We start from the raw sequence: 24,523 nt of genomic DNA on the forward strand, positions 1-24,523 counted from the left end.
TGAAGATGCCAGCCACAGATGCAGGCGAAATGTTAGGAACAAGATCTACCAGACCACGGCCACCCAGCCCGGAAAACCCACCACAACCAGTTCTCTATTTGTGTTTGCTAAGCCCAAGGGGGGGAAACGGTGTCTTTTTTTCTCTTTTTGTTCACTCCTAGGAGTGGGAAAGTGAAGTTCTGTATGTTATAAATTAAAAATTGAGTGCCATGTCACTTAACTTTATATGACCTGAAACTTCAATTAGAGGATTCTCTTACTATGTTTTTATTGACTACAAGTTATACATTTTGTTTTTTGTTATTGTTATGCAATGTTAAAACTCAATAAACTGCCTTTAACATAAAAAAACAGACTTACATGATCTGTCTAAACATTTAAGAAAAAAACGACAGTAATGCTAGTACGATCCTGCGGCCAGTCAATATTTCTTTATTTCAGTGCCCCCTCGCTTGGCAAAGCAAGTGGGAAGGTCCAGAAGATCCTTTGCAGTATCTGAGAGCGGTCGTTGCACGCACACTCGCTATCCAGGTAAGGTTTTGTATTTCATTAAGAATTCGCATTTGAATCATTTTAACATGCGGGTGCATTTTATGCCTATTGATATCCCGCCTTTCTTTTTCGAAAGAAAACCTCCGGCTGGTTCCTCACACAAGGAAGATGAATTGTAATGGGGCTTAGTCGGCTTCCTTGTGTCTCTCCGTCTCCCTGTGCCAGCCACAGGCAGTCGGAGTGCTGACAGTTTCATCTCCTTATGCAAAGCTGAACTTCAGTGCCATGATTACAGCGGCTCAATTGATTGTGTGCAACTTTCCGACGGCAATAACAGATTCTCTCGTATAATGATGCATTTCTATTAGCGGAATGTAAGAATAGCTTTTATGGGATGCTGTTTTCCAGAGTATTCAAAGCACCTTGTGTGCATTGTGAGCCCTGCGGAGAAGGGCGGGTCATAAATAAATAAATAAGTTATTATTTTGTATGTTTAACAAAAAGAGAGAAAAGTATTTTCTTGGCACACTAGGTTCATACCATCTCCATATTGCACATAGGGAACTGAGGCAGACAGAACAGTGGCTTGTTCGGGTCCATGTTCTGTATTCATGGCAAGACATTCTGATCCAGGCAAAGGGATAGCAAGCTAATTGTTACTCAGTCCTTTCAAAACTCCTTCTGCCTCAGGGGCTCTAGAGCTGGTGAATCCTGTTAGAATCTGACAGGGTTCAGGATCCAAGCAGTCAGAAACTAGGATCCCAGAGGAAGTAGGCTATCAACCGGTCAACTGGGACAAGAAGCCGGTAGCATAGTCTAGGGCAGGCAGTGGTCAGGTTCCATTATCAGCTCCTGAGAGACAGAAGGACCAGGAGCAGGTGAACATCGTCCAAGGGAGGCAGGAGGTCAAGTCCAAAAGAGCAGCAGCGCAGGGGAAAGGACCAGAAATTCAACCAGGCAAGGTCCTCTCCTGTGAGTGTGGATGATCAGGCTGAAGAGAAAGCCCTTTGGGGTTTCATAGGGCTTCATGGAACCATCTGGGTCCTGGCTAGATACCAAGCTTGAGATCAACTGTGTGACAGTTAAGCCAGCACTGGGAGCAGAGACCCTAGTTGGAAATAACACATGAATTAATTAATTAATTTCTGATTAGAGTGCCAATGAGAATTGCTCAGTCCTTTTGTGTTACGTTGTAGCTAAAATAGTGTAAGTTTTTTTAACAAACAGATAACACTTGTAGTGCATTCCAAAACTGTTGATTGTATTTAGTCTGATTCTGTTTCAGAAACTGAGCTTCACACAGATACAAAAACCTATCCATAGAACATGACAAATACTGTAGTCAAAAGTGTATTGCTTTCACCAGCTTAGAAATTCATTCCCTTAATAGGCTCCTTGGAATTCCCTGTAGACGAGGCACATTGCATTAGGAAGTTCTATAATAAAGAGTATTTTAATTTCATTCTTCCATGTAGAATAGCTTTACTCTTGGGAACATACAACAAGATGAAGAAGGCACCAGCAAATTAACATTTCAGCCTTTCCATATTGCCATGGATTATTAGATACATTAGGCCACTTCACAGGCATGAAGTTTCATTAAACTTTGCAAAAACTCTGTGGCAGTCGTGTTTTGTGCGTACCACTTTGATTCTCCATTTTACTAGAGTTCTTTTAGTCAAGTTTGTGCTATCAGGAATTGTTTATGTGATTATCTGTTGTCTCACTTGTGTCCAAAATCCAGTCTTCACTTACAAAAATGATACATCCTGGTTGGCAATCATCAGGAACTTGTGGGATTTGAACTGGCAGCCCTGGGATGAGTATTGCTGTCCCATCTCCTGAGGTTCAGTGGTTACTGGGTGAATTGGTTCTTAGGGCTACAGGAAGGCTTCAGCCTTGCAGGAAGACACTGCCTACAAACTCAGCCATTGGCTCCCTGGAGCAGAAATCATCTATAAAGTCTCAGGGAAACCTGGGAGCCTTTGTCTGGTCAACAATCCTTGCTACTTATCATGGTATTCTGTTGTTAGTATTCTCCTGCTTTATGCTTTTGTCTTCTTCTGAGATGTCGGCTTTTACTTTGGTACAGTGGCTTTCTGACATCCCAGCAACTGACCTCTGGCTGCCTCTGTAACCTTTGCTCCTTCTCATCCTTCTCTTGTTTCTGACCTCAGAGTATCCTCTGTCCTCCGCAACCATGGCTAGGAGTACATGTTTCAGCACTTCTCCTGACACTGTTCTGCCGGCTTTTTTCCTGTGGACTTAATCTCCATCCCATCCTCAGCACTCCCAGTTTCCTGTCCCAGACTTGCCTTAGCTGCCACCCATAATCCAAGCCTCGACCAGCTAAAACTTTTCAGTATTAGAGGAGGGATTTTTCTGACTTCTTAAGCCATCCTTGCCTGTTAGTCATGAAGCAAGGTCCATCAGGAGCTTTCCAGAGTTCTAAGTTTAAATACTTGCTGGACAGAGGTTGCTTCTGAATTTCATTGAATAGGTCCACCATCTCCTAAGAAATTCTAACTGATGCTGAGAAATTCATCAGACAATTACCAGTCAAGCATCCTTGTTAACACCCAAGATAAACCCACACATGATAGGCACCTATACTCTGTGTGTGAGGGCCAAATCATGCCTCGTAAATAAAAGGGGCTTCCTAAGTAGGGTCCAGTGGACATTGGAGAATCTGATTTTCCTAGGATGGCACTGCCTTTGGACACACAGTCTTTCAACTGAGTATTTTTGTTCATTGGAGGAGATGTCCTTCTCCCTGGGGTAGATGGGCAGATGGGGCAGGAAGCAGTAGGTAACCAAGCAGATGGATACATCCAAAGTCTCCAGAGGCAGGTATCCCTGCATGAAACTGTTGGCTCATGGATTGCAGCCAGCGAGCAAGATGCAAGCTGAACCAGCAGAAGATCAAGAGTCTTTGGCTACGGTTGTGTGAAAGGCTGTGCCTTTAGCAATTGCCTGAAAACAGTATTGCTGGGGAGGGGAGGGGAAGGGAGGGCTCCCGTCTGCAATTGTCTCTCCAAACATTCCCAGCTCTTCAAAATGATCCAGCCCTTAGAAACCACAGTCATTGAACCAGTGATCAACCTGGAAAGGGCTGATGAGCTCTAAAGCATGAGACAAACCTATCTAGTTTGGGTCCTTTGTTTTGTCTTGCCTTGCTCTGATTGTTTGATAGAACCATTTATTACTATTTAGAAATATTCCTAAGGGTTTTTTTTTTTTTAGGGCAGAGTTTTACATACCCACTGCTCTTCTTTCCACAACCCTCCTTCCTTTTTTCATATGCTTATCATATCCAGCACTTCAACCCTCTTGGCACCACAGTGCATGAACAGCCTCACCTCTCCTGGCAAAGTGGGTGAGCTGACAGTAACAGCGGATTTAGTCCACTGGAATATCTAGGCAGCTATTCTATGGTCCATCACATCTTATGAAAAAATTATAACTTTGTCGAAGGCTTTCATGGCCGGATTCAACTGGTTGTGGTGGGTTTTCCGGACTGTGTGGCCGTGGTCTGGTGGATCTTGTTCTTAACGTTTCACCTGCATCTGTGGCTGGCATCTTTAGAGGAGTATCACAGAGGGAAGTCTGTTACACACAGTGTGTAACAGACTTTTCTCTGTGATACACCTCTGAAGATGTCAGCCTCAGATGCAGGCGAAACGTTAAGACCACCAGACCACGGCCAAACAGCCCGTAAAACCCACCACAACCAATGATAACTTCCTCTATGACCCAAGACTTATGTCAACCATAGAGTCAACCATAGATAGAGTCTACCATAGATAGAGTCAACCATAGATCTTCAGAAATGTTATTCATTTTATTTCATTTATACTCTGCTTTTATCCCCAGTGAGGAATGAAAGAATGATCCTCCTGTATACCATTTTATCCTCACAACACGCTTGCAAAGTAGGTTAGGCTTAGTTTGTATAACCAAAGTTGCCCACCAAGCTTCCTTATAAGAATTCTCCCAATCTGGACACAGGATCACCCAGCTAGCTTCCATAGCAGAATGGATGAGTCACATGTCCTCAGCCAAAGCAAGTTCACAAGATTGTTCTGACTCTGTACTCTAACCAGTATGTCAAACTGTCTGACGCTTGGTTTACATCATTAAATGTATTACTGTGGGTCCCTCTCTTTCTTAGTTTGCCCCAAGGACATCAGGTCTCTCCCCACCCCCAATCCTTTGCACTGTACAACCATGTCACAAAGGGTTTAGGGAAAAATTCAAGCCAACAACATCAGTATAAGCACTCTTTGTTATCAGTGGTAGTGGTTGCCGATATAAAATGATGCTTCTGGTGTCAACTTCCTAGCTAAGCTCTTTGAATTTATACAACCTAAATTGCACAATAATTATTTCTGATTTCAATGAAGTCCAAATGCTATTGTCAGCCATTTTAGTCTCTTAGAATTTGATTGAATGCAACTGCTTGGCCATAACTTCCTTAAAGAGTTGAGTTAAAATGTTTATTGGGAGAAGCGACTGAAATGAAATTATTAAACACAAGTTGCAAAATAACTCTGTGACATTTGGTTAAGTGAACCATTTGCAAACTCGCATCCTTCTAATGAGGATGAGATTACTACTATAAGAAAAACTGTTGTTAGATCATCAAAAGCATGCCGAGTTGGCTAATATATTGTTAATGAATATAGAAAGAAAAGAACCCAACCCTTAATTGTCTGGAATAAGCGTTCATAATCAGTGACGTGACACATTTAAAGATCACCTGATTAAATGGCTGTGGTTGGAAGAGAGGACATAGCAATGTGTTTTGACTCTGTGACAGAAAAACAAATTACAGTTTATGTAGTGGTTTTTCGTTTTTCTCATCCACGAGAGCGGGAATGGCATTCTTTAGACATTAAAAGGGCACACAGCTTGTACATGTCTAGAACAAAGACTTGAAAGTCTGCGTCTGTACCCTTTAAGGAGGTATGAATGTCAGTCTCAGTGATAGGGCGATGGATCGTGGGACGCATCTTTGCTACATATCAGGCTCAAGGTGTGGAAATTCTTGAGGGCATTGTTGCACAATGTCATTGGGCCCCCACTTGGAAATCAGTGCATACTTTCACTCATCATTATCATATAGGGGCTCTTGCCTCAACTCATGCAGCATTTGGCAGCAAGGTTTTTACAAGGTTTTGCAACAGCTTCTGGTATTTCATGGACCGTGTAAAGTGAGTTGTTCAGGAGGGCATTGTTATAGAGGTCACAAGGTTATGCTGTAATGGAATGATTCAGAAAGGCACTTGTAACAGAAGAGGGACTGAGAGACTGCTGTGTATAGAATGGATAGCCTAGCCAACACTAATCTTGTCAGATCTCAGAAGTTAAGCAGGGTTGGCTCTTCTTAGTATTTGGTTGGGAGACTAAGGACTACCAGGGTTGCTATGCGGAGACAAACATCAACAAACCACCTCTGAATGCCTCTTCCCTTGAAAACCCTACAGAATCGCCATCAGGTGGCCCTGACTTGACTCCGGCAACAAAAAAGGATTTATTAGCTGTATATATTTTCTTGTCATTATTTTCTATTGGAGCAATACAATTCCTCTGTATTGTGTCTAATGATGTAATATCATTTTTCTGCACTGTCATTCATTCATAATCACATCTAATGCTCTAAGGTTGTTTTAAATTTCTGTAACCCTATTATGAGAGCCAGCATAGTGTAGTGTTGGACCAAGACCTAGGAAAGCTCCAGGTTCAGATTCCTGCTCTGATATAGAAACTTGCTGGGTGACTCTGGGCCAGTCACATATTCTCAGCCTCCACTCTGGCAAGTATTTGGAAGGGAGACTTCCAAGGTGATGCAGAGAGAGGCAGTGGCAAACCACCTCTGAACGTCTTTTGACCACCAGGGGTCTCCATAAGTCAGCTGTGACTTGACAACAAAAACCATTATATTGCTTGTTAGATGTCTTGTCTGATTGATTGCATCAGCTTGCCCTCTATGATTCACTTTCAGTCTCAGTGAAAAAGATGGGCTATAAACATAATAAGCAAATTAAATACAGGTGATTGAAGATTGAGTCTTATTAGTCCAATATAAATATCTTTTCTCAGTATAGTTTTCTGTGTATCAGTAGGGCACTGAACCACCAAATTAAAAAAATGGCTATCTTACCATGAATGTCCAGTTTCAATGGTTCCAGAGGAAAGGCAATCCTTCCACTCTTGAGTTTTAGTAAGTCACCAAAGGTGGCAGGCATGGAAGCCTTGGGAGTGGTTTCTTCAGTGATTGCATGAACAGATTGTCGCAGGTCTAGGCAGTTAGAATCTGAAGAAGGGAGTGGTATCCGTCCGTCTTTTTAGCATTTTACTTTTCTTTTTGTCTTGTTTGATTATTTAAGAGTGTTGGGTGTATTTTTAATATAGAGTTTTCTAGTAATGGTTTGGGGATTGCCAAGGGAACCCCCATCTGTCAGGGATCACCAAAGGCTAATAGCAATTTGTGCAACCATCACAACCATCATCATAGCTTAATAGCACTTTGTGCAACCTTTCCCAACAGTGTAGACTGCCCCAGTACAGAACCTCCAAGAATGGAAATTTCCCCTTTGCTCTTCTTAGTTTTGAAATACTGCTTTGCATAAGTATGACTCTACTGATGTCTTCAGTCACCCATTTAGGCCAGAGGATGACACTGGTTCCCAGTTTCAAGCTTCCTATTCACACTTCCTAGATCTTTATTTGTGAATGCTATGAGAACAATTTAAAAGTAAGTCTTGTTCCACCACAAGCCTTAGAACCCTACATTCAGGGGATGCTTCTGTCCAAGGAGATATATGCTGTTGCTTGGACCACCTGGCCTTTAGTCTCATGAAAATTTGTCCCAGGGCTTCCTACTTTGGAGCAGCTGAGATGAGAACTGGGCTTTGGATCAGAAAACAGAATATGTGCCCTTGGAGAGCAGAATCCAGTGAATGTGGAGGTTTGTGATGTCTGGTGACACAATTCTTATTTGGGAGTTCCTTTCTTCTGTTTCTGTTCTTCATGTTTGCAGACCAAAAGGTCATGAGCATTTTAAATTGCCCTCAATCTTTGTCATTGGATTCACGGATAAGGAAGTAGGAAATGTGAAAAAGAAACTGTGAACCAACTTCAGCCTCCTTAACTTCTCCCTCTTTGCCTAGGCAGATCCCCCCCTCCCCCCTCCTCCTCATGTCAGCAACGCTTTCATTTTTCCTCCCCCATATTCCCTGGTAGCAGCCACCAGTGTGTCTTTGAATATCTGGTCCTGCTGACTATGTTTTGAATGAGGGTGGATTTCAGAAAATGCATTAATTGCATTTCAGCTCATAGCGGGGAATCCATTATTTTTTACTATTTAATTATTCCCCGTGATGCATTTTATTTGTAGATTTCACTTTCTGTATTTTCAGGTACAATGTTTATGTATTAATAGACTTCTTCGGGGGACTTTTAGTTGATGGACATCTTAACGATCACAGGCATACTACACTACTGGCAACTGTCTTTCAGATTATTAGTTTTTAACACTGTGTGTGTCAGGTGCATTTATAAAAGCTCTGTGTCTCCGCAGTCATTTTATGTCACAGCATAGATCTCATGATTAAACAGCTAAAGTAGCTAATATAACTCACCCATTTCACTTTTAATGCCAAATATTAGTACAGGTACTTCTCTTGTATTATGTCTAGTAATACTTATGCGGTAATGTTATCAATTTATAAAATTGACTGAAATGTATGAAATATGTATAAGTCGTAGCTGTCAAACTTACTGGTAAATATTGTTGCAAATATTGCAGTATTAGTGTAAGAAAGAGGCAAGTATGCTGCTGAATTTCTCAGTCCCACATTTCAACATGGAATTCTGTCATAGTCAACTTTTTATGCCATTTTTTTATTTTCATGCGCCACATTTGAAGAGAAGAACAGTTTGGATTTATTACTCCCTCCCCCCAAATTTCTCTCCTGTAAGGAGACTCAAAGGAGCTTACAAACTCTTTTCCATTTTTCTTCCCACAACAGACACCTTGTGAGGTAGGTGGGGCTGAGAGAGTTCTGAGAGAACTGTGATTAGCCCAGGGGTCTGCATGTTGGCATGGACTGATGGGATTTGTAGTCCATGAACATCTGAAGAGCTTCAGGTTACAGACTCCTGGATTAGCCCAAGGTCACCCAGCAGGAATGTAGGAGTCAGCTGCTCATGTGGAAGAGTTGAGAATCAACTCCTCTTAACCTCTTAACCATTCTGGCTCTCAGCCATTTGTGCCATTCACTTTACACAATTTTCAGTGTTAATTTTGCATCAGTTGTGCATAAATTGTATTAAAATGTCATGAAAGAATTCAATAAGGAAGAGCAGTTGTGAAACAGGATAAAAATCCTCATAAAAGCATGCAACCCCACCCCCAAAAGTACATATTTATACATTCACTAGTGGGCCCGGCCACGCGTTGCTGTGGCTCAGTCAGGTGAAGTGGAAAAGAAAGAAAAGGGGAAGCGAACGGTTCGAACATGTGTCATTGCACAATGATTGCAAGGGAGGGGAGGGGCAAGGGGCCCCTCACTCCCCTCCCTCTCTCCCGTTCCCTTGCATGGCAACTCGGCCAGTCCCTCCCTAATGTTCCTCTTCCTCTGCTAGGGTGGGTGGGCCATGTGCAGGTGGCTGGTCCTGTCCCTTTCACTCCCTTCCCTTGCAGGCAAATTATCTAGCGTAAAACACGCTGGGAGGCATGAGCTACGTTGTGTTCAAATTTCAGAGCGTTTGGTCCAGCAAACCCTTGGACCCTCCCTCACCTTCACCTTCCTCCATTAGGGTGGGTGGGCCATGTGCAGATGGCCCACCCCATCCCTTTCACTCCATAAGGAAGTGGTTTTCAAGGAAGGCTTGGTTGGTTCCCTTGTATCAGAGGGTGTTGCTTTGACAGCCAGCAGATGGCGCTGTTGCGGAACAGAACTGTTGTTCCAACTGTCACAGGTGTGGCATGTACACAATAACTGGCATAGTTGTGACATGTACACAACTGGAGGTGTGGAAACAGTATGGAAACCTGGCCACATGCGAATGCGATGTTGTGTGAAAATTTCAAAGCAATTGGTCCGGTAGTTTGGGAGATTACCTGTCAGCAGAAAAACGCACTGATAGATTTTTATATATATAGATAGTAGGAAGTGAATGAGTAAAGTATTTTATAACAAGAAATGGCTTCTCCAATCATTGGGACCTATACAAGTAAGCCTAGGTGGCCACTTTAAATTTGTGTGATAACACCATAAAAATAATGGCCCATTAAAGTTCAAAGTACAGATATACAGTGGGCGGCAGAAGTGGTGGGTTGCAGCAGAAGTGAGGGGCAAGTGGCAGGTGGGTGATAGAGGCAGAGGGGCGAGCAGCAGGGGGGGGCAATGTACCCCCATGTTATGCTTGAAAGTGGTGCCTGAATCCCACCTGGATACTGTCCCATCTGTCCTGTCCTAGATACGCCATTGTGGGGGAGCTACATCAACATCCCGCTGGCAGATCCAGCCCTCTGACAGTGCCTAGATACGCCATTGTGGGGGAGCTACATCAACATCCCGCTGGCAGATCCAGCCCTCTGACAGTGCAAGTGCCCTGGGGAGGGTAAATCCACTGGCATATCCCCAGACTGCTCATAGCAGCAGATTCCTCCCCACTTTGGATGGGGCCATAAGAGCATTGTGAATTCCCCCATAACAGTTTGTAGTTTTTGGCAATTGTTCCAAAGCTGCATCATAATGATGCGATATTCTCATGGGAAATGGAGGATCTCTACCAGCTGCACTCTCAGTATAAGTAGCAAAGAAGAACATGAGCACCTCGTTATAGCTGTCTTCATCTGGAAATGTGGCTGCAAGCTTATCAAAAACTCTTCTCACATCTTCGAGTGGGAAAGCTAATGCAGCAAGAGGCTTCAGTGTAATATGTTGATATTCATTTCATATTCCGTCTTCAACATTTTTGATTTTCCTGATGAGACTCTGATACAGATGAAAACAACACCTTTTGACCTCAGTGTTGGAAGACAATCCTCACTGCAGCCATACAAGCCTTCTGAAAATCGCATGGGCATTTTTCCTGTAGGCTTCTTTCCTGAGCTAAACCTAAACAACTAGTTTTAGATTTAATTTTGCTAGGGAATAGCGAAACGTACCTGCTGTCTTTTAATTTCACATGGTACTTATTTGTATTTCTATTAGCAGAGTGGGGTCCACTATTACCTCCGAGCTCAGCACTGAATCTTATAAACTCTATCTGAATCCCAATCACATGTGGGACAAACAGTACTCTCCAACATGTAAGATTTCCTGATCAACTTTACCTCTGTCTTGTCTGGAATGAACTTGAACATCTTTCCTGGAGTTAGAAGCTGCCATACAAATAAATTTTCTGCAGCCGCACTGTGAACCAAGTTAATATGTATGGAATCTCATCATGCTTTTGGAAACAAATTGCCTTATCTGCTGGAGCATGCTAAATGGGGTCCACCATTCACCCCAAAAATGCAAAAATATTTCTTTCAGAGACTTCACTAAACGTGCAGAACACAAATTTATCATTTGCCTCCAAGGTGCTAGCCTTGCACACAATTACACGGTAATTGCCATTGATTTTCATGGGGAATGTGTGTAGAAATGTGTAACAGTGAATTTGCAACAAGTAAAATGGACGTTTTTTTCCCCAGCGGTTGAACAATGCTTTTCTCTTTTATAGAACTGGGTTGGTAAAGCAGAAAAGCAGACTTTGCTGTCAGATATCCTTGACCTCTCAGAACTCTTCCATCCAGACACATTTCTTAATGCCCTGCGACAGGAGACTGCCAGGTAGGCGAAACAAAGCAGCTGAGCTATGAACCTCTTACAGCCATGGTCTTTCTTTTATTGTTATTTAATTGCTTACTTTCCTTGTGTAGGGTAGCCTAATCAGATCAGAAACCAGTCCAAGAGGGTTGTACAGCTTATAACTCTTCGAGCCAAATTCAGTCAAGCAGCTATGTATGGCACTGCACTAGGGCTCAGAAACCTTTGTGTTTTACTTCTTGCTCAGAACAAAAAAAATGAAATCAAGGGTATAAAGAACCTCTCAGGCCCAATGTGTGGCCACTGGGCTTTGTGATGACAAATAGGGTAGACACATAGTACAGCATCCTTAAAATAATGAAGAAAAGAAGAAGAAGAGTTTGGATTTATTCCCCACCTCTCTCTCCTGTAAGGAGACTAAAGGTGGCTTGCAAACTTCTTTCCCTTCCTCTCCCCACAACACTTGTGAGGTAGGTGGGGCTGAGAGAGTTCCGAAGAATTGTGACTAGCCCAAGGTCACCCAGCAGGAATGTAGGAGTGCGAAAACACATCTGGTTCACCAGATAAGCTTCCGCCACTCAGGTGGAGGAGCAGGGAATCAAACCTGATCCTCCAGATTAGAATCCACCTGCCCTTAACCACTACACCAAGCTGGGAGAGGAAGGGAAAAGAGTTTGTAGTATTGGTCATTATTTACTTAATTTCTAACCACCAGTAATTCCGGTTTGTGTTTTAGTGGAGAACGTACGGTTAGCAGAGATTGAGACAGGATGCAGCATTGTTTAAAGTTTAGTCTTAGTTAATTCCACAACATAGGAATTTAGAGGGAAAGCGGAAGAAAGGCTTTTAGCTATTACCAGATGAATGAAATAGTCTGTGAATACTTGGAGTAAGTTTCATTCATTTTACTATTGCTTTATACCAGGGGTAGGGAACCTGTGGCTCTCCAGATGTTCAGGAACTACAATTCCCATCAGCCCCTACCAGCATGGCCAATTGGCCATGCTGACAGAGGCTGATGGGAATTGTAGTTCCTGAACATCTGGAGAGCCGCAGGTTCCCTACCCCTGCTTTATACGTACAACATTGGTTAAGAACCAATTGTATGTATCTGTTACACTGAAGATTTTGGAAGGTGAATTTTGGAAGGTGAATTTTTTATCAGAAAGGTAGTAAGCAGAAGTGGTGCATCTCCAGCTCATCTCAGAGCAGTTTTTCTTTTAAAAAAAAGAACATCAAGGTTCTCTTGTGCCCATTGCCATATAGCATCCCTTACTACTGAGTAGCGAATTCTTTGCCACAGTAATCTAAAAGACAATTTGAGATACGCAGCAGACTAGCCGGGCATTGATAAAGCACAAGACCGCAGATTATGAGGAATAAAACTGGGCTGCCCGAAAGGATCTACATTCTGTGCTGGAATTTAGCCTCACAAAAATTGGTCAGACAGTCTGCCAGTCTCTGTCTGGCTAAGAGAAAGGTCAGCAACAATACATTTCAGAGGAAGCCCCTTTGTTCCTCTGCTTTCAATTCTCCATTCTGTTAACAATAGCTCTTATTCAGCAGAGGCCAATTCCGACCTTCTCCATTTGTGATTAAAGTCCTTATATTTCTGGCAATTAAAGGCAGAGAAGGGATGAGGAGATTTCCAAAGGGAATTGTGCCAGAGTGTAAGGGAAATGTGAGAGAAGTTAAAGTGCTGTTCGTTTTTGAGGGGAAATTTTCTCATGTGTAGAGGCATGTAAATGAGAAATTCAGGGCAAAAGGTGTTCTACAAGGAATAAAAGGTGCACATTCAGAGAACATATAGTGTAGCTTTTTTTCCTATTTTATATTCTTACTCTCACTAAGTTTGCCACCAAAAAAAAAAAATTTAAAGTCCAACGCATATCTCTTTCTATGTATCATTTTTTTAAAAAATTATTCCCATTATTGGCACACTCTGTAATCTTTCAGAATTCTTTCATTTTTTAGTCGTTATACAGCATTAGACTTCCTTTTTCTTTCCTCTAGGGTGATGAGCTGTTCAGTAGATAGTCTAAAATTTACAGCCTCGTGGAAAGGTCAAATACGAGAAGCAAAACTCCAAGTTCAGGTACTGTGTGCATTCAGATTTCTTCTCATTGAAATGGTGTTTTGAAGCTATCTCTCTTTAAAACGGAGGTCTTTCCCGCGTGAGCTGTTTATAACTACTCTTGCTGCCAAATGTGTTTTTCTTTGAATTCCACATTTTTTTCCTGTCTGGTTTCAGAAACGTTTTCCCTTCGTTGTTTTCTCAAGCACTTTTCCCATGATGTTTTTTTTATCCTTTTCTGAGCCAGCTTCCCTTTAGTGTGCAATCATATTGAAACGGTCTTTATTTCTCCACCCCACCAAATACCTGGCCCTTTATCCATGCCCCTAATGTAGTCACCCAACCTCCCCAACCCAACCTCCCCTTCAGCCATTTTTTCTTCCCCATTATCCTCCATTTTTAAAAGACTTTTGTAAAAATTATCTTTGTCATATCGAACTAGTAGTGTCACAGTGAGCCAGAGATAAGAAGCAGGGGCGATTTGATTAGTGTAAGGCTGCTGTTTAACCTTGGAGAGTTCTTGCCTGCCAAGGTTGGCGCGCAGCCCAGAATTGGGGAGTGCTCTTAGTATCTGCTGTGGTATTTTCTTGCTTGTCTGTGTGAAACTGTCTTGATGTCGTTTTCGGATGGGAACTGCAGGTGTTTGTCTAACTTTGGTGGGAACTGGGAGGTGAGCCCGTAAAAACGGCTGCTCTTGCATTGGGAGGCCAGTTCCCGCATTGCGTGTGTTTGACTTAGATTGCCAGATCAATAAAGAACTGAAACGTTACTTTTGGCCTGGACTTTGCAAGTTCCTTACAATTAGCTTTGTCAATTTCATATCGAACCAGCAATGTAGTATTAAGGTGAAGGTACATTGTCTCCACAGTTAGGAGCGAGTGATATTGATAAGGGACTGCCTCAGGAATGATTGTGTATTACTGCAGCTCTAATTTGACTGAAAAATGTGTTTGTGGCATAGGGCAGGCTGCATGTTTCTGTTTCTTCAAGTAATGGCACCTGCTCTAGTAGGTTTCCTTGACTTCCATGTTGCGTACGTAGTCTTCAATGGTAGATATGGAAGCTGAGACATTTTTTGAATTGCCACTTCAGTGTCACTGTGCAGTAACACTAGAGTACCACTTCAAAAGAAAAAAAATGAGGGAGGGTTGTTCTTCTGCGTCATGGTTGACATCCTTCCACCAGTAGGAATAATACATTTTCACCAGTAAAGTGTTGAACAAATGCAACTGAAGATACAAGGGGGGAAATTATGTGGCGAGGGAGATAGAGGTGTGTGGAATTATTCCACAGAAAACGTTTCCAAGACACAATATTTCTTAAAATAATATATATTTTAATTGGACTCTGTCCTGTCAGCTCATTGTGGGTAACGATGGGCATCTTATTTCACTCTATCTCGTTCTTTCTTTGGCAACCAAAACTGATTTGGATAAGAAAATGCCTTGTACCACTTTTGGAAAGTAACATTTTGGTGTCTAGGGGAAAGGAATTTTACAGCTGAGAATGGAAACCACAAGTCTTTCACTAAACTCTTATCATATCAGTCAAGACAAACTGATTTTTAAGATGTGTCTCCTGTTCCTTAAATGGAAATTGCGGTAGACTGGGGCAGATCTTTGAAAGGAAAGTTCATACAATCTACTCTTGATGATGGCAGTAGCCTGTCAGTCACCATCCTTTGGAGAAGATATTTAGAGAAGCTATCTTTCATCATGCTGTCTGGGGATGAAAGACCTCAGTTGGAATAACACTGATCGGGTAACAGGAAGAGCTTTATATCTGAAGAAACTGATTAGGAGAAAGACATCAGTGATGGGAGCAGAGGAATCTGTCATGTCTTACTGAAGGCCGAGCCCTGAAGATTATCAGCCTGGGGTGGAAATTGTCCCAATTACGCAACTACTTTTCTGCCATTCAGACTTGCAGTTTTACTTCACAAATATATGTTTAAAGGTCATCTTTGGGGTAATCTCCAGAAGACTGTTGGAAGTGCAGATGCCCTTTTAATCATTCTGAAACCAAGTTTACAACTTGGCCTAGAGGGGATTATCATTTCTGCAATGGATGATTAATTCAGCAGATAACCTCCAGGCATGATTAGGGTAGAGATCCTTCCTGCTAAGGCTGTGATGAATTCTCGATTCAAAATCAATTTGTACGTAATTACATCTTTCTTAATGACATTTAGAATTGCTCGGACAGAGTCTCGTTCCTGACAATCCCATGCCCATATGCAAATGAGCACACTGCTTTGTCAGTGTTACGCCTCTTGTGATAAGGAGACATTTAAAATCACGGCAGGAAGAGCACTTTGACAGTGCTGCGAACTCAGTTAAAACAAAAGTATAAATTTTGCAGAGAAAGATTTTAAATAGCTGTGTGAAAAACACGAACACCCAAACCCTTTAGCCTTCCATGTTTTGCTTCTTCGACAGAGACTGCATTTGCGCATAAATATTAAACGCCATCAAATGGGTAAGTGGGATTATGCAACCAGTTGTAAAGCATTAATCTCTTCATGGTGGCATTTAATGATCATGCAGTTCTCTCTCATTCCTCTTTCCTACCGGTATTGTCTTGATGCAGAAGAGGGAGGATATCCAAGCTGCCATTTGCAACATGCAATGCATTCAGCAAAGGAGATCATCTTCTTCACTAATCACCTTGCCAGGGGCATACTATGTTGCCTTCTCCCAGTGACTTGGCCTGGGTATTCCCATCACTTGTTCTACCTGTCAGGAGACAGCAACAGATTGACTTTTCTCTCCCCCGGGAATTGGCAGGGCATTTGCTTGTGGCTTCAAAGAGAGTCCAACAGTAATGAAGCTGTGTGGTGAGACAATGTGTAACCTCCCCCAAAAGATGTCAGGATCAGAATGGCTTTCGGTGAATAGAGGACTGTTTTGAGAAGCACAGTGAAATGGGTTCACTGGTTGCTGTGATTCAAAACTGCAGACTTAAAGAAAGCAGCCTAAATAGCTTTGATTGGCCCAAGCGCATCGGAGCTTAGCAGGGGTCAGCCATAGTTAGTCCTTGGATGGGAGACAACCAAGGTGGGCCAGGGTTGCTGTGCAGAGGAATTCAATGACGAGCCACCTCTGCTCATCTCTTCTGTTGAAAACCCCATGAGGGGTTGCCATGAGTCAGTTGTGACTTGATGGCGCTTCATTACTATTATGAAAGAGAGCGGGGCTGAAAACGGCCGTAACAAAAAAAAAACCATGGCTGTCTTTGCCCCTTAAATTCTACTGAGCTTTCCTTCTGTTAAAAGTAGGAATGAAGCACTTTGCTCAGATGGTCTTTGTGTGGCCTTCACGATCACTTACGAAGAAGTCAAAACACGTCAGCTGTTGAATAGCAGAATGAGAGAGTTTGCCTTTGATGTCACATGATCTTTTAAATACAGTTAACAGTTCTTTGATTCACTCCCCTTGTGCGTTATTTCTGCCCAATATTGGTGAAAACAACATTTCAGTGACTTTAGAAAAGTTCAATCCGTTCTTTGAACATTAATGTCAATCTTCTCAACAGGAAGCTGTGCCTATTCAGAAATTTATTTTTCTTCTCTTTTGGCATTGTTAATAAATGTTTACCTGGCTCTTGCTGCTCTCTTTCCATTATTGTAATGTCTCAGTACCTACCAGTGACATAAATGCTGACATATACAGGTATTTTCCCTTAGCAGAATAAAGAATGCAAATTTCAACTGCAGGAAGTTTCATTTATGTAACAGTCTAGTCTTTTGTATATACTTATAATGTCTTTTTTTAAAATGGGCATTTCTTTTTTGTTATTTACATGACCTCTACCGAGAGACTGCAGCTTATTTACTGCTCTCGTCACTTGTAATCAATATATATCTGAATAGTTTCTGTTTCCATAACAGATCACCGGTCTTCAGCTAGAAGGCTGTAGTTTTGATGGAAACCGACTTTCAGAAAACCAGCACGACTCTCCCAGTGTGTCATCTGTTCTCCCTTGTTATATGGCCTGGATTCCACAGGTACATCATTATTAATGGTCCTCAATGTGAAGTCGTGTAATTGGTTTCCTTTACCGTAACAAGTTTCCAGTATGATGTCTGACCTGCTTTTTAATAAAGAGGCCAAATTCTTTGTAGTATAATAACTATATTCCTGGTAGCAGCAAAAAAGTCAGTCTTCTTTTTCTCTAACGCTGTACTTCAGAGAAAAAGGAAATGGGTTGGTTTTCACCGACTGTGTTGGGTTTATTCAGTTGTTATTGTTTCATTACTGTTAGGATGCTGATGGCTCTAAAAATAAGAGTATTTCTGATAGAAGAAAATACCATTAATCTTCACTTTTTCTGGGAAATCACATGATAAATCACCGAAACTTGAATAAATGATAGGGTTGTTCAGCTGAGAACTTTCCTGGACAGAACCAAAATTGTGCACCAGTTTAGGTGACCATTATTTGAAGTGTATTGAAGATATCACTGATTAGTTTTTCCAGGGGATTTGCATGTGCTGAACTGTCTGTGAAACTTTACCTTCCCCTTGACTTTTTTTTCTATTGTTTGCAACACTGGGGTTTTCCCATATGTATAAAGAACCCCCTCCATTTGTACATTGGTCCATATGGCATTTAGTATCTTCTTCATTCAGCGTTTGTTCAAAATGAGACGTTTGATTCTCAGCGTCATAGTGTAATAATGCTAATTGCTCAACTGGAAAAAATATGAGGCATTCTTCAATCAGTATTAATAATTAAAGGGGGAGAAGATTATTGATCATACGAAAAAGGCACTGAAGACCTTCTCCCTCCATTTCCTAATATCAGTATCACATTTCTAATTCTGAACTTGGCCCATGGAATATGAACTATAAAACCTGCATGATAGAGCAAGCTGTAGACAAAAGCCATTTTTCTGCAAACTCTTGGGAAACTTCAGATTTATAAGAAAATCACAAACTTTTTTTTAATGAGAAGAGTTTACAAGAGCACCAAAACCAGAGAAGCATTATCTGTCAAACAGACAATGGAAAATACAACTTGCATTGACAGAAGGTGGTTTCTTCTTTATTCTCCACCTGCAGCCCTGGCCCCTGCCAGAGAGAGAATAAGGACAAATGGGGCGGGGGGGGGGGGGGAGGATGAGAAAGAAGAGACTCCCCTTCATTCCACTCTTCACTCGCCCCCATGAGTTTTTCATGAATTCCCACTTGAATCTCCCTATTTTTTAAAGTTTAGGACAATTAGTATCATAGAGCTGGAAGAGACAGCAAGGGCCATCAAGACAGGGGTTTGGACCTGATGGCCCTTGGGGTCTCTTTCAACTCTTAGACATGACTGTAGGAATAGTGTCCACTATTAGACATGACTCTAGGAATATTGGCTAATGGTATAATGGCATCAATTTCTTTTCTTTTCCCTTTTTGTTAAATTGATGATTGCAGCAATTTTATCGAAGCTGTTTTCCACAGAACTGAAATAACAAACTAGATGGCACAAACAGCTTTTTAAAAAAAACAATGAAAAGCAGACTAGGAGACTTCAGTCAGAAGGAGATGAATGGGGCATACTGAACTGTGTAGCCATTTTTTATTTAGACTTGTGTCCCACTGCTAATCAGCTTTCCCACGGGTGAGAATGATATCCAGCCCTGTATCTTTTTGTTAGCAAGTAGAGCAATTGCACAGCAGAGTGCTGGTTACCAAGAGTAGAAGAAGCAGCTCTAGGACTTAGCTGCAACACCAGGAGAAACACCACAAGAAGCAGTTACTCTTCAGTGAAGTGTAGTTTATATACAGTGCAGCTAATCACAAGAAGATATATACAAAGTCATAAGAACATAAGAACTAGCCTGCTGGATCAGACCAGAGTCCATCTAGTCCAACATTCTGCTACTCGCAGTGGCCCACCAGGTGCCTTTGGGAGCTCACATGCAGGATGTGAAAGCAATGGCCTTCTGCTGCTGCTCCTGAGCACCTGGTCTGCTAAGGCATTTGCAATCTGAGATCAAGGAGGATCAAGATTGGTAGCCATAGATCGACTTCTCCTCCATAAATCTGTCCAAGCCCTTTTTAAAGCTAATATCAGGTTAGTGGCCATCACCACCTCCTGTGGCAGCATATTCCAAACACCAATCACACGTTAACGTGAAGAAGTGTTTCCTTTTATTAGTCCTAATTCTTCCCCCCAGCATTTTCAATGAATGCCCCCTGGTTCTAGTATTGTGAGAAAGAGAGAAAAATGTCTCTCTGTCAACATTTTTCTACCCCATGCATAATTTTATAGACTTCAATCATATCCCCCCTCAGACGTCTCCTCTCCAAACTAAAGAGTCCCAAACGCTGCAGCCTCTCCTCATAAGGAAGGTGCTCCAATCCTTCAATCATCCTCGTTGCCCTTCTCTGCACTTTTTCTATCTCTTCGATATCCTTTTTGAGATGTGGCGACCAGAACTGAACACAGTACTCCAAGTGCGGTCGCACCACTGCTTTATATAAGGGCATGACAATCTTTGCAGTTTTATTATCAACTCCTTTCCTAATTATCCCCAGCATAGAGTTTGCCTTTTTCACCACTGCCATGCATTGAGTCATGGAACATACTGACAGCATTCTTCACCAACACAACATGCTCAGAAGAGAGAGAACAATTGCAGCTGTTTACACATATATACAGAAGCTGACCAATCAGCTTAAAGGTCACACACAAATTAGTAGCAGCTGGCCAGAACCGGTTTGAACCAGCTCACTGCATCAAGTAGCTGTCAGTGAACTGTCAGTTAGATCAGACTGATCTAGCAAGACACACAATATGCTTACAGAGGCACTTTGATACTCTGACACTTTTTTTAGCATAGGGAAAAATAAATCTAAGGAGGAGCAGACAAAACAGCTGGAAGACAAAGCGTCAATCAGCCCCCGCCCCCCCCAAAATCCCACCCTTCAGCTCTTGAGGCTGTTCCTCATTTGTAAAAAAAAATGGGGGAAAGAAATTCACAGCTATGTTATCACATCTAATTTGATCCTTAGGTCTTTTTATATTTCCCTTTCTATAATTGTATACAATGGGGTATATACTGGTAAAGATGTCTTTCTCTCTGTCTTACACTAGTCCTATTTATATTGACATGTGCCCGCTATCAGTGCAATAATGGCTAAGAAACCCATTACAGTCATGTGTGTAAATGCCCAGAGTCTTCATGGCACATTGTGGGTTCAAACATGTTCTTTTACTCTGCAAATAGCTTGAATAAAGCTGTGATATCAGATTGCTGCTATTTTGCCATGTGTAAAAAGTTAAGCTGTGAATATGACCTTAAAGAACATCCTTTGAGCTACAGGGCTACACTGGATATTACGTATGCCTAATGAAAAACAAATTGCAAAGATTATTCAAATGCATGGCATTAAGAAGGAAAATAATAATCCAGACATTAAGAATTGTACCCCATACAACTTTCCAATTACAGCAGTAATCTTTATTTAATACAGAAATTGGAAGTCTCAAATGATTTCTTTTACATACTAATTTCTTTAAGCATGGATTTGCGTTATAAAAGAATATCTCGGTTATTATATTACAGAAATATCGTGTTTGTTTCTCCTTGAAGGAAAGGAAGGCCAGACTTCTAGAGTAGAAAATAGGTGAAGGGTGGTACAGTTGGGATGGAGTTACCATCTCTGAACTGTGTTGCTTCACAGTAAGACTTGGAAGTGTGGCTTGTTTTTGACAGTTTCAGGATTTGCAAGCAAGTCTTGGATGCGCATCAGACATCTACGACAATGGATAGGACAAGGGTGTGGTGGGTTTTCCAGGTTGTATGGCCTTGTTCCAGTAGCATTTTCTCCTGATGTTTCACATGCATCTGTGGCTGGCATCTTCAGAGAATCTATTGATATGGAATCTATATCATATGGAATACAGAGGATCTATGGAATACAAGGCTATCCATACACCTAGGGCCGTGGTGGCGAACCTTTGGCACTCCAGATGTTATGGACTACAATTGGCCATTCTGGCAGGGGCTGATGGGAATTGTAGTCCATAACATCTGGAGTGCCAAAGGTTCGCCACCACTGACCTAGGGTAATAGGAAAGATGCTGATATTCACAGCAACAAAACAGCGTGAACCAAAGATCTTCTGATAAATATAACTCCTCTGTACAAGTCTTCACGCCTTTGTGTTCTGTTTACATTATATTTTATATATTTTGTGGTGTTCTTTCCAAAGTGGATTTGCATTCATATGCGTTATTGCATATTAACATAGCCATTGGTCGTATTTATTATGAGCAAGGTAAAGCATTACGAAATTTCCAGGGAAACAGAAAAGATTATTCAGGAACCTTCCCTACATCAGTGGAGCATCTTGGAAGCTACTTCCTTGTGAGCTTGTCCAGTGTCCTTCCAGTGACATGTATAGGATGAACAAATCGATCCTTCCTTTCCATACTGGCGCTATTCAGTCACCACAGAAAACTGAGGCTGATGGTGGAAATTAGGCCCACTGATCAACACTCCCAATCTACTGCAGTTCTAAGGCCCCTTCCACACATGCAGAATAATGCACTAATCCACTTTCAATGCACTTTGCAGTTGGATTTTACTGTGCGGATTAGCAACGTCCACTTGCAAACAGTTGTGAAAGTGGATTGAAAGTGTGGAAGGGGCCAAAGTCCTTGGGCATACGTGGAAACCTGATTCTGGCTGTGGAAACCTGACTCTGATGATACAAGATTTCCACAGTTGGAAAAGACTACCAGTACCTTTTGAAACAGATAAATCCTTCTAAGCCTATTGACTTCAGGAAATGTAACACTGTTTAGGATTGCTTTGCATATCACCCACAGTCCACAGAAATGTACATTATTTCACATAAGCCATTGTTACTAGAGAGTCTTTCCAGTATTTAAGCTGTTCACCCTTGCTCTCCATTTCTACACAGAATTAAAGTTATTACAATCAACCTCTAACTTCTCCTTCATTAAGGTTCAAACAAGACATTGGAGATCCCGGATCAGGATGTCCTGTTTGTTTTTGAATTAGCAGCCCTCGAGGCTGCTTTGAGGAAGTAGCATGAGAGGAAAGGATTAAACGCCCCCTCCCTCAACAGTAGTTCCCCCTGAATTTCAATTTAAATCACCCCTACCCTGAAAATTGAATAAACTTCACAGGAGACCAAAAACAAAACAGGATGTTCATGCGGTGCGTTATCCTTTATCCTCAGCTGAACCAACAGCAGCGCTGGAGATTTGGGATTGGGAGGAATTTAGATCAGAGAAACAACATGGGATGTAAAGGACTGAACCGCCACTTCCTAAATTTCAAAGCCGTTTCGAAGACTCCTACTTGTTTTGTTTTTAAATGGAAGGGTTTTTTTTTTTAAAAAAAGGAGATCCTAATTATCAGTCTCCCCCATATAACGCTCAGACCAAATGCATCCTATATATCAAATCGACGCGAGTAACGTTTTCAAATTCAAGTGGATTGTTGATTTCTTGACAGAATGGTTACGGGCCCTATTCCCCAGAAGAGTGCATCTCTTTGCCCGTTTATACCAGTGCTGAGAGGGACTGCGTCGTGACTAACATTGATGTGCCGTGTGGAGGCCACCAAGACCAATGGATCCAGTGCGGAGCAGCTCTATTTTTGAAAAACCAATAAGAGGAAAGTAGACTCTGAATGTCCCTGGTGCTTTTTAAAAAAATGTCTGTCTCTGCTCTCTATTTATATATATGTATGCAATAATAAATTAAAACTATATTATGAGAAATCCAAATGTGTTGTTTAAACCTGCTTTTTTTATAATTAACTGTAGTTGAGAAGCAGTCTCGTTAGAGTTGGCTGGTTTGATAGCAAAATGAAGCACTCTGCCGGATGTCTTCTGTAGTCACATACATATCTTTGAGACCGCATCTCCCTATATTACCCTTTGAGGCCCCTCTGCTCATTGAAGGGGAGCCTGTTGATGATCCCCGGCCCAAGGGATGTCCGACTGGCTTCAACAAGAGCCAGGGCTTTCACGGCCCTGGCTCTGGCCTGGTGGAACAAGCTACAAAGTTATGTCAGGGCCCTGAGAGAGCTGTCGCAATTCCGCAGGGCCTGCAAGACATGATTGTTCCACCAGGCCTTTTCCACCTAGCCAGCCGGATGGAGTGAAGTAAGATCTTCTCGGGGTGGGGGGGGGGGGGGGGGGGTGGAAGAGGATTATTTATGACCATTTTGTTTTAATAACTATTTTAATGTACGACGTTATTTATTGTTTTAAGATTGTATTGGTAATTTTAAAGGTTTTATGATTGTATTATAAATTGTGTTGTAATTCACCCTGCAGGGATAGGGGTAGGATAAAAGCTGAATAAAATAAATAAAAATAAAATAAATAACATAATAGTCAATTGGCATACAGTTAATGGTCCCAATGTGCTGAGAAATGCTCCTGCACAAATGCCACTGAAATAAATATGAACTGTGGAAACGCATAGTTCTCAATGCACAGTATTCATTCATTTTAAGGGGTCCTGTGCAGGAGAACTTCTCAGTGTTTTGTACCCACTGTGTACAATCTGCTCATTCAGTGACTTGCAGAGTACATTAATTTTGTTTGTTTTCTACTGAAATGAATGGAAGTTGTTTATCACCAGTGATTGGTGGATTCCTTCTCTTGACCTTAGTCATTATCAATTGCTCATTGGGACAGTCTGCAAAATGCAAATGGCCACTTACAATTTTTCAGGATTTTAACACGTTGTGTTTCCAGGTGTATTTTATCACACTGTTTTGTCTCGGTTGTTTCAGCCTTAAAATTGCTCTGACTTTTCTATTTCTGCGTCTTGTTTGTTTTTATTCTACGAGTTGCCATTTTCCTAAGCGCACAATTGGTTTTAGAAGTGAAAGCTACATACTGCTGCTTTTAAGCTTGGAATTTTCTTTACACGCCAACTGGCAAAAAAGGCTGTTTATACTGAAATGTTTATTATAAAGCTTTTTTTTTTTCCAGCCTTTCAATTGCCGTTTTTGTCTGATGGGGCTTTCAAGTTATCAGCATTTTCAGTGTTATACATTTTAATGCATTATCTGTCTCCTGCAGTAAGTGCATCACAGGGAGAGAACAAAAAATGATGGATGGGCTGGACTGAATCCTAATAAGAAT

General features: G+C 41.6%; 1 protein-coding gene across 1 annotated transcript in view; it reads left to right on the top strand.

Moving 5' to 3' along the window:
• DYNC2H1 (dynein cytoplasmic 2 heavy chain 1) overlaps window positions 1-24,193 on the top strand; it is a 182,940-nt gene extending 158,747 nt beyond the window's left edge. Inside the window, 5 exon segments of the mRNA XM_048493723.1 lie at window positions 442-531; window positions 11,233-11,342; window positions 13,332-13,413; window positions 17,282-17,398; window positions 22,876-24,193. Coding sequence (XP_048349680.1) covers window positions 442-531; window positions 11,233-11,342; window positions 13,332-13,413; window positions 17,282-17,398; window positions 22,876-23,034 — 558 coding nt within the window. The 3' untranslated portion in view covers window positions 23,035-24,193.
• Window positions 24,194-24,523: the final 330 nt, after the last annotated feature.

This window comes from Sphaerodactylus townsendi, linkage group LG04 (genome assembly GCF_021028975.2).
Source record: "Sphaerodactylus townsendi isolate TG3544 linkage group LG04, MPM_Stown_v2.3, whole genome shotgun sequence".
Taxonomy (NCBI): Eukaryota; Metazoa; Chordata; class Lepidosauria; order Squamata; family Sphaerodactylidae; genus Sphaerodactylus; species Sphaerodactylus townsendi.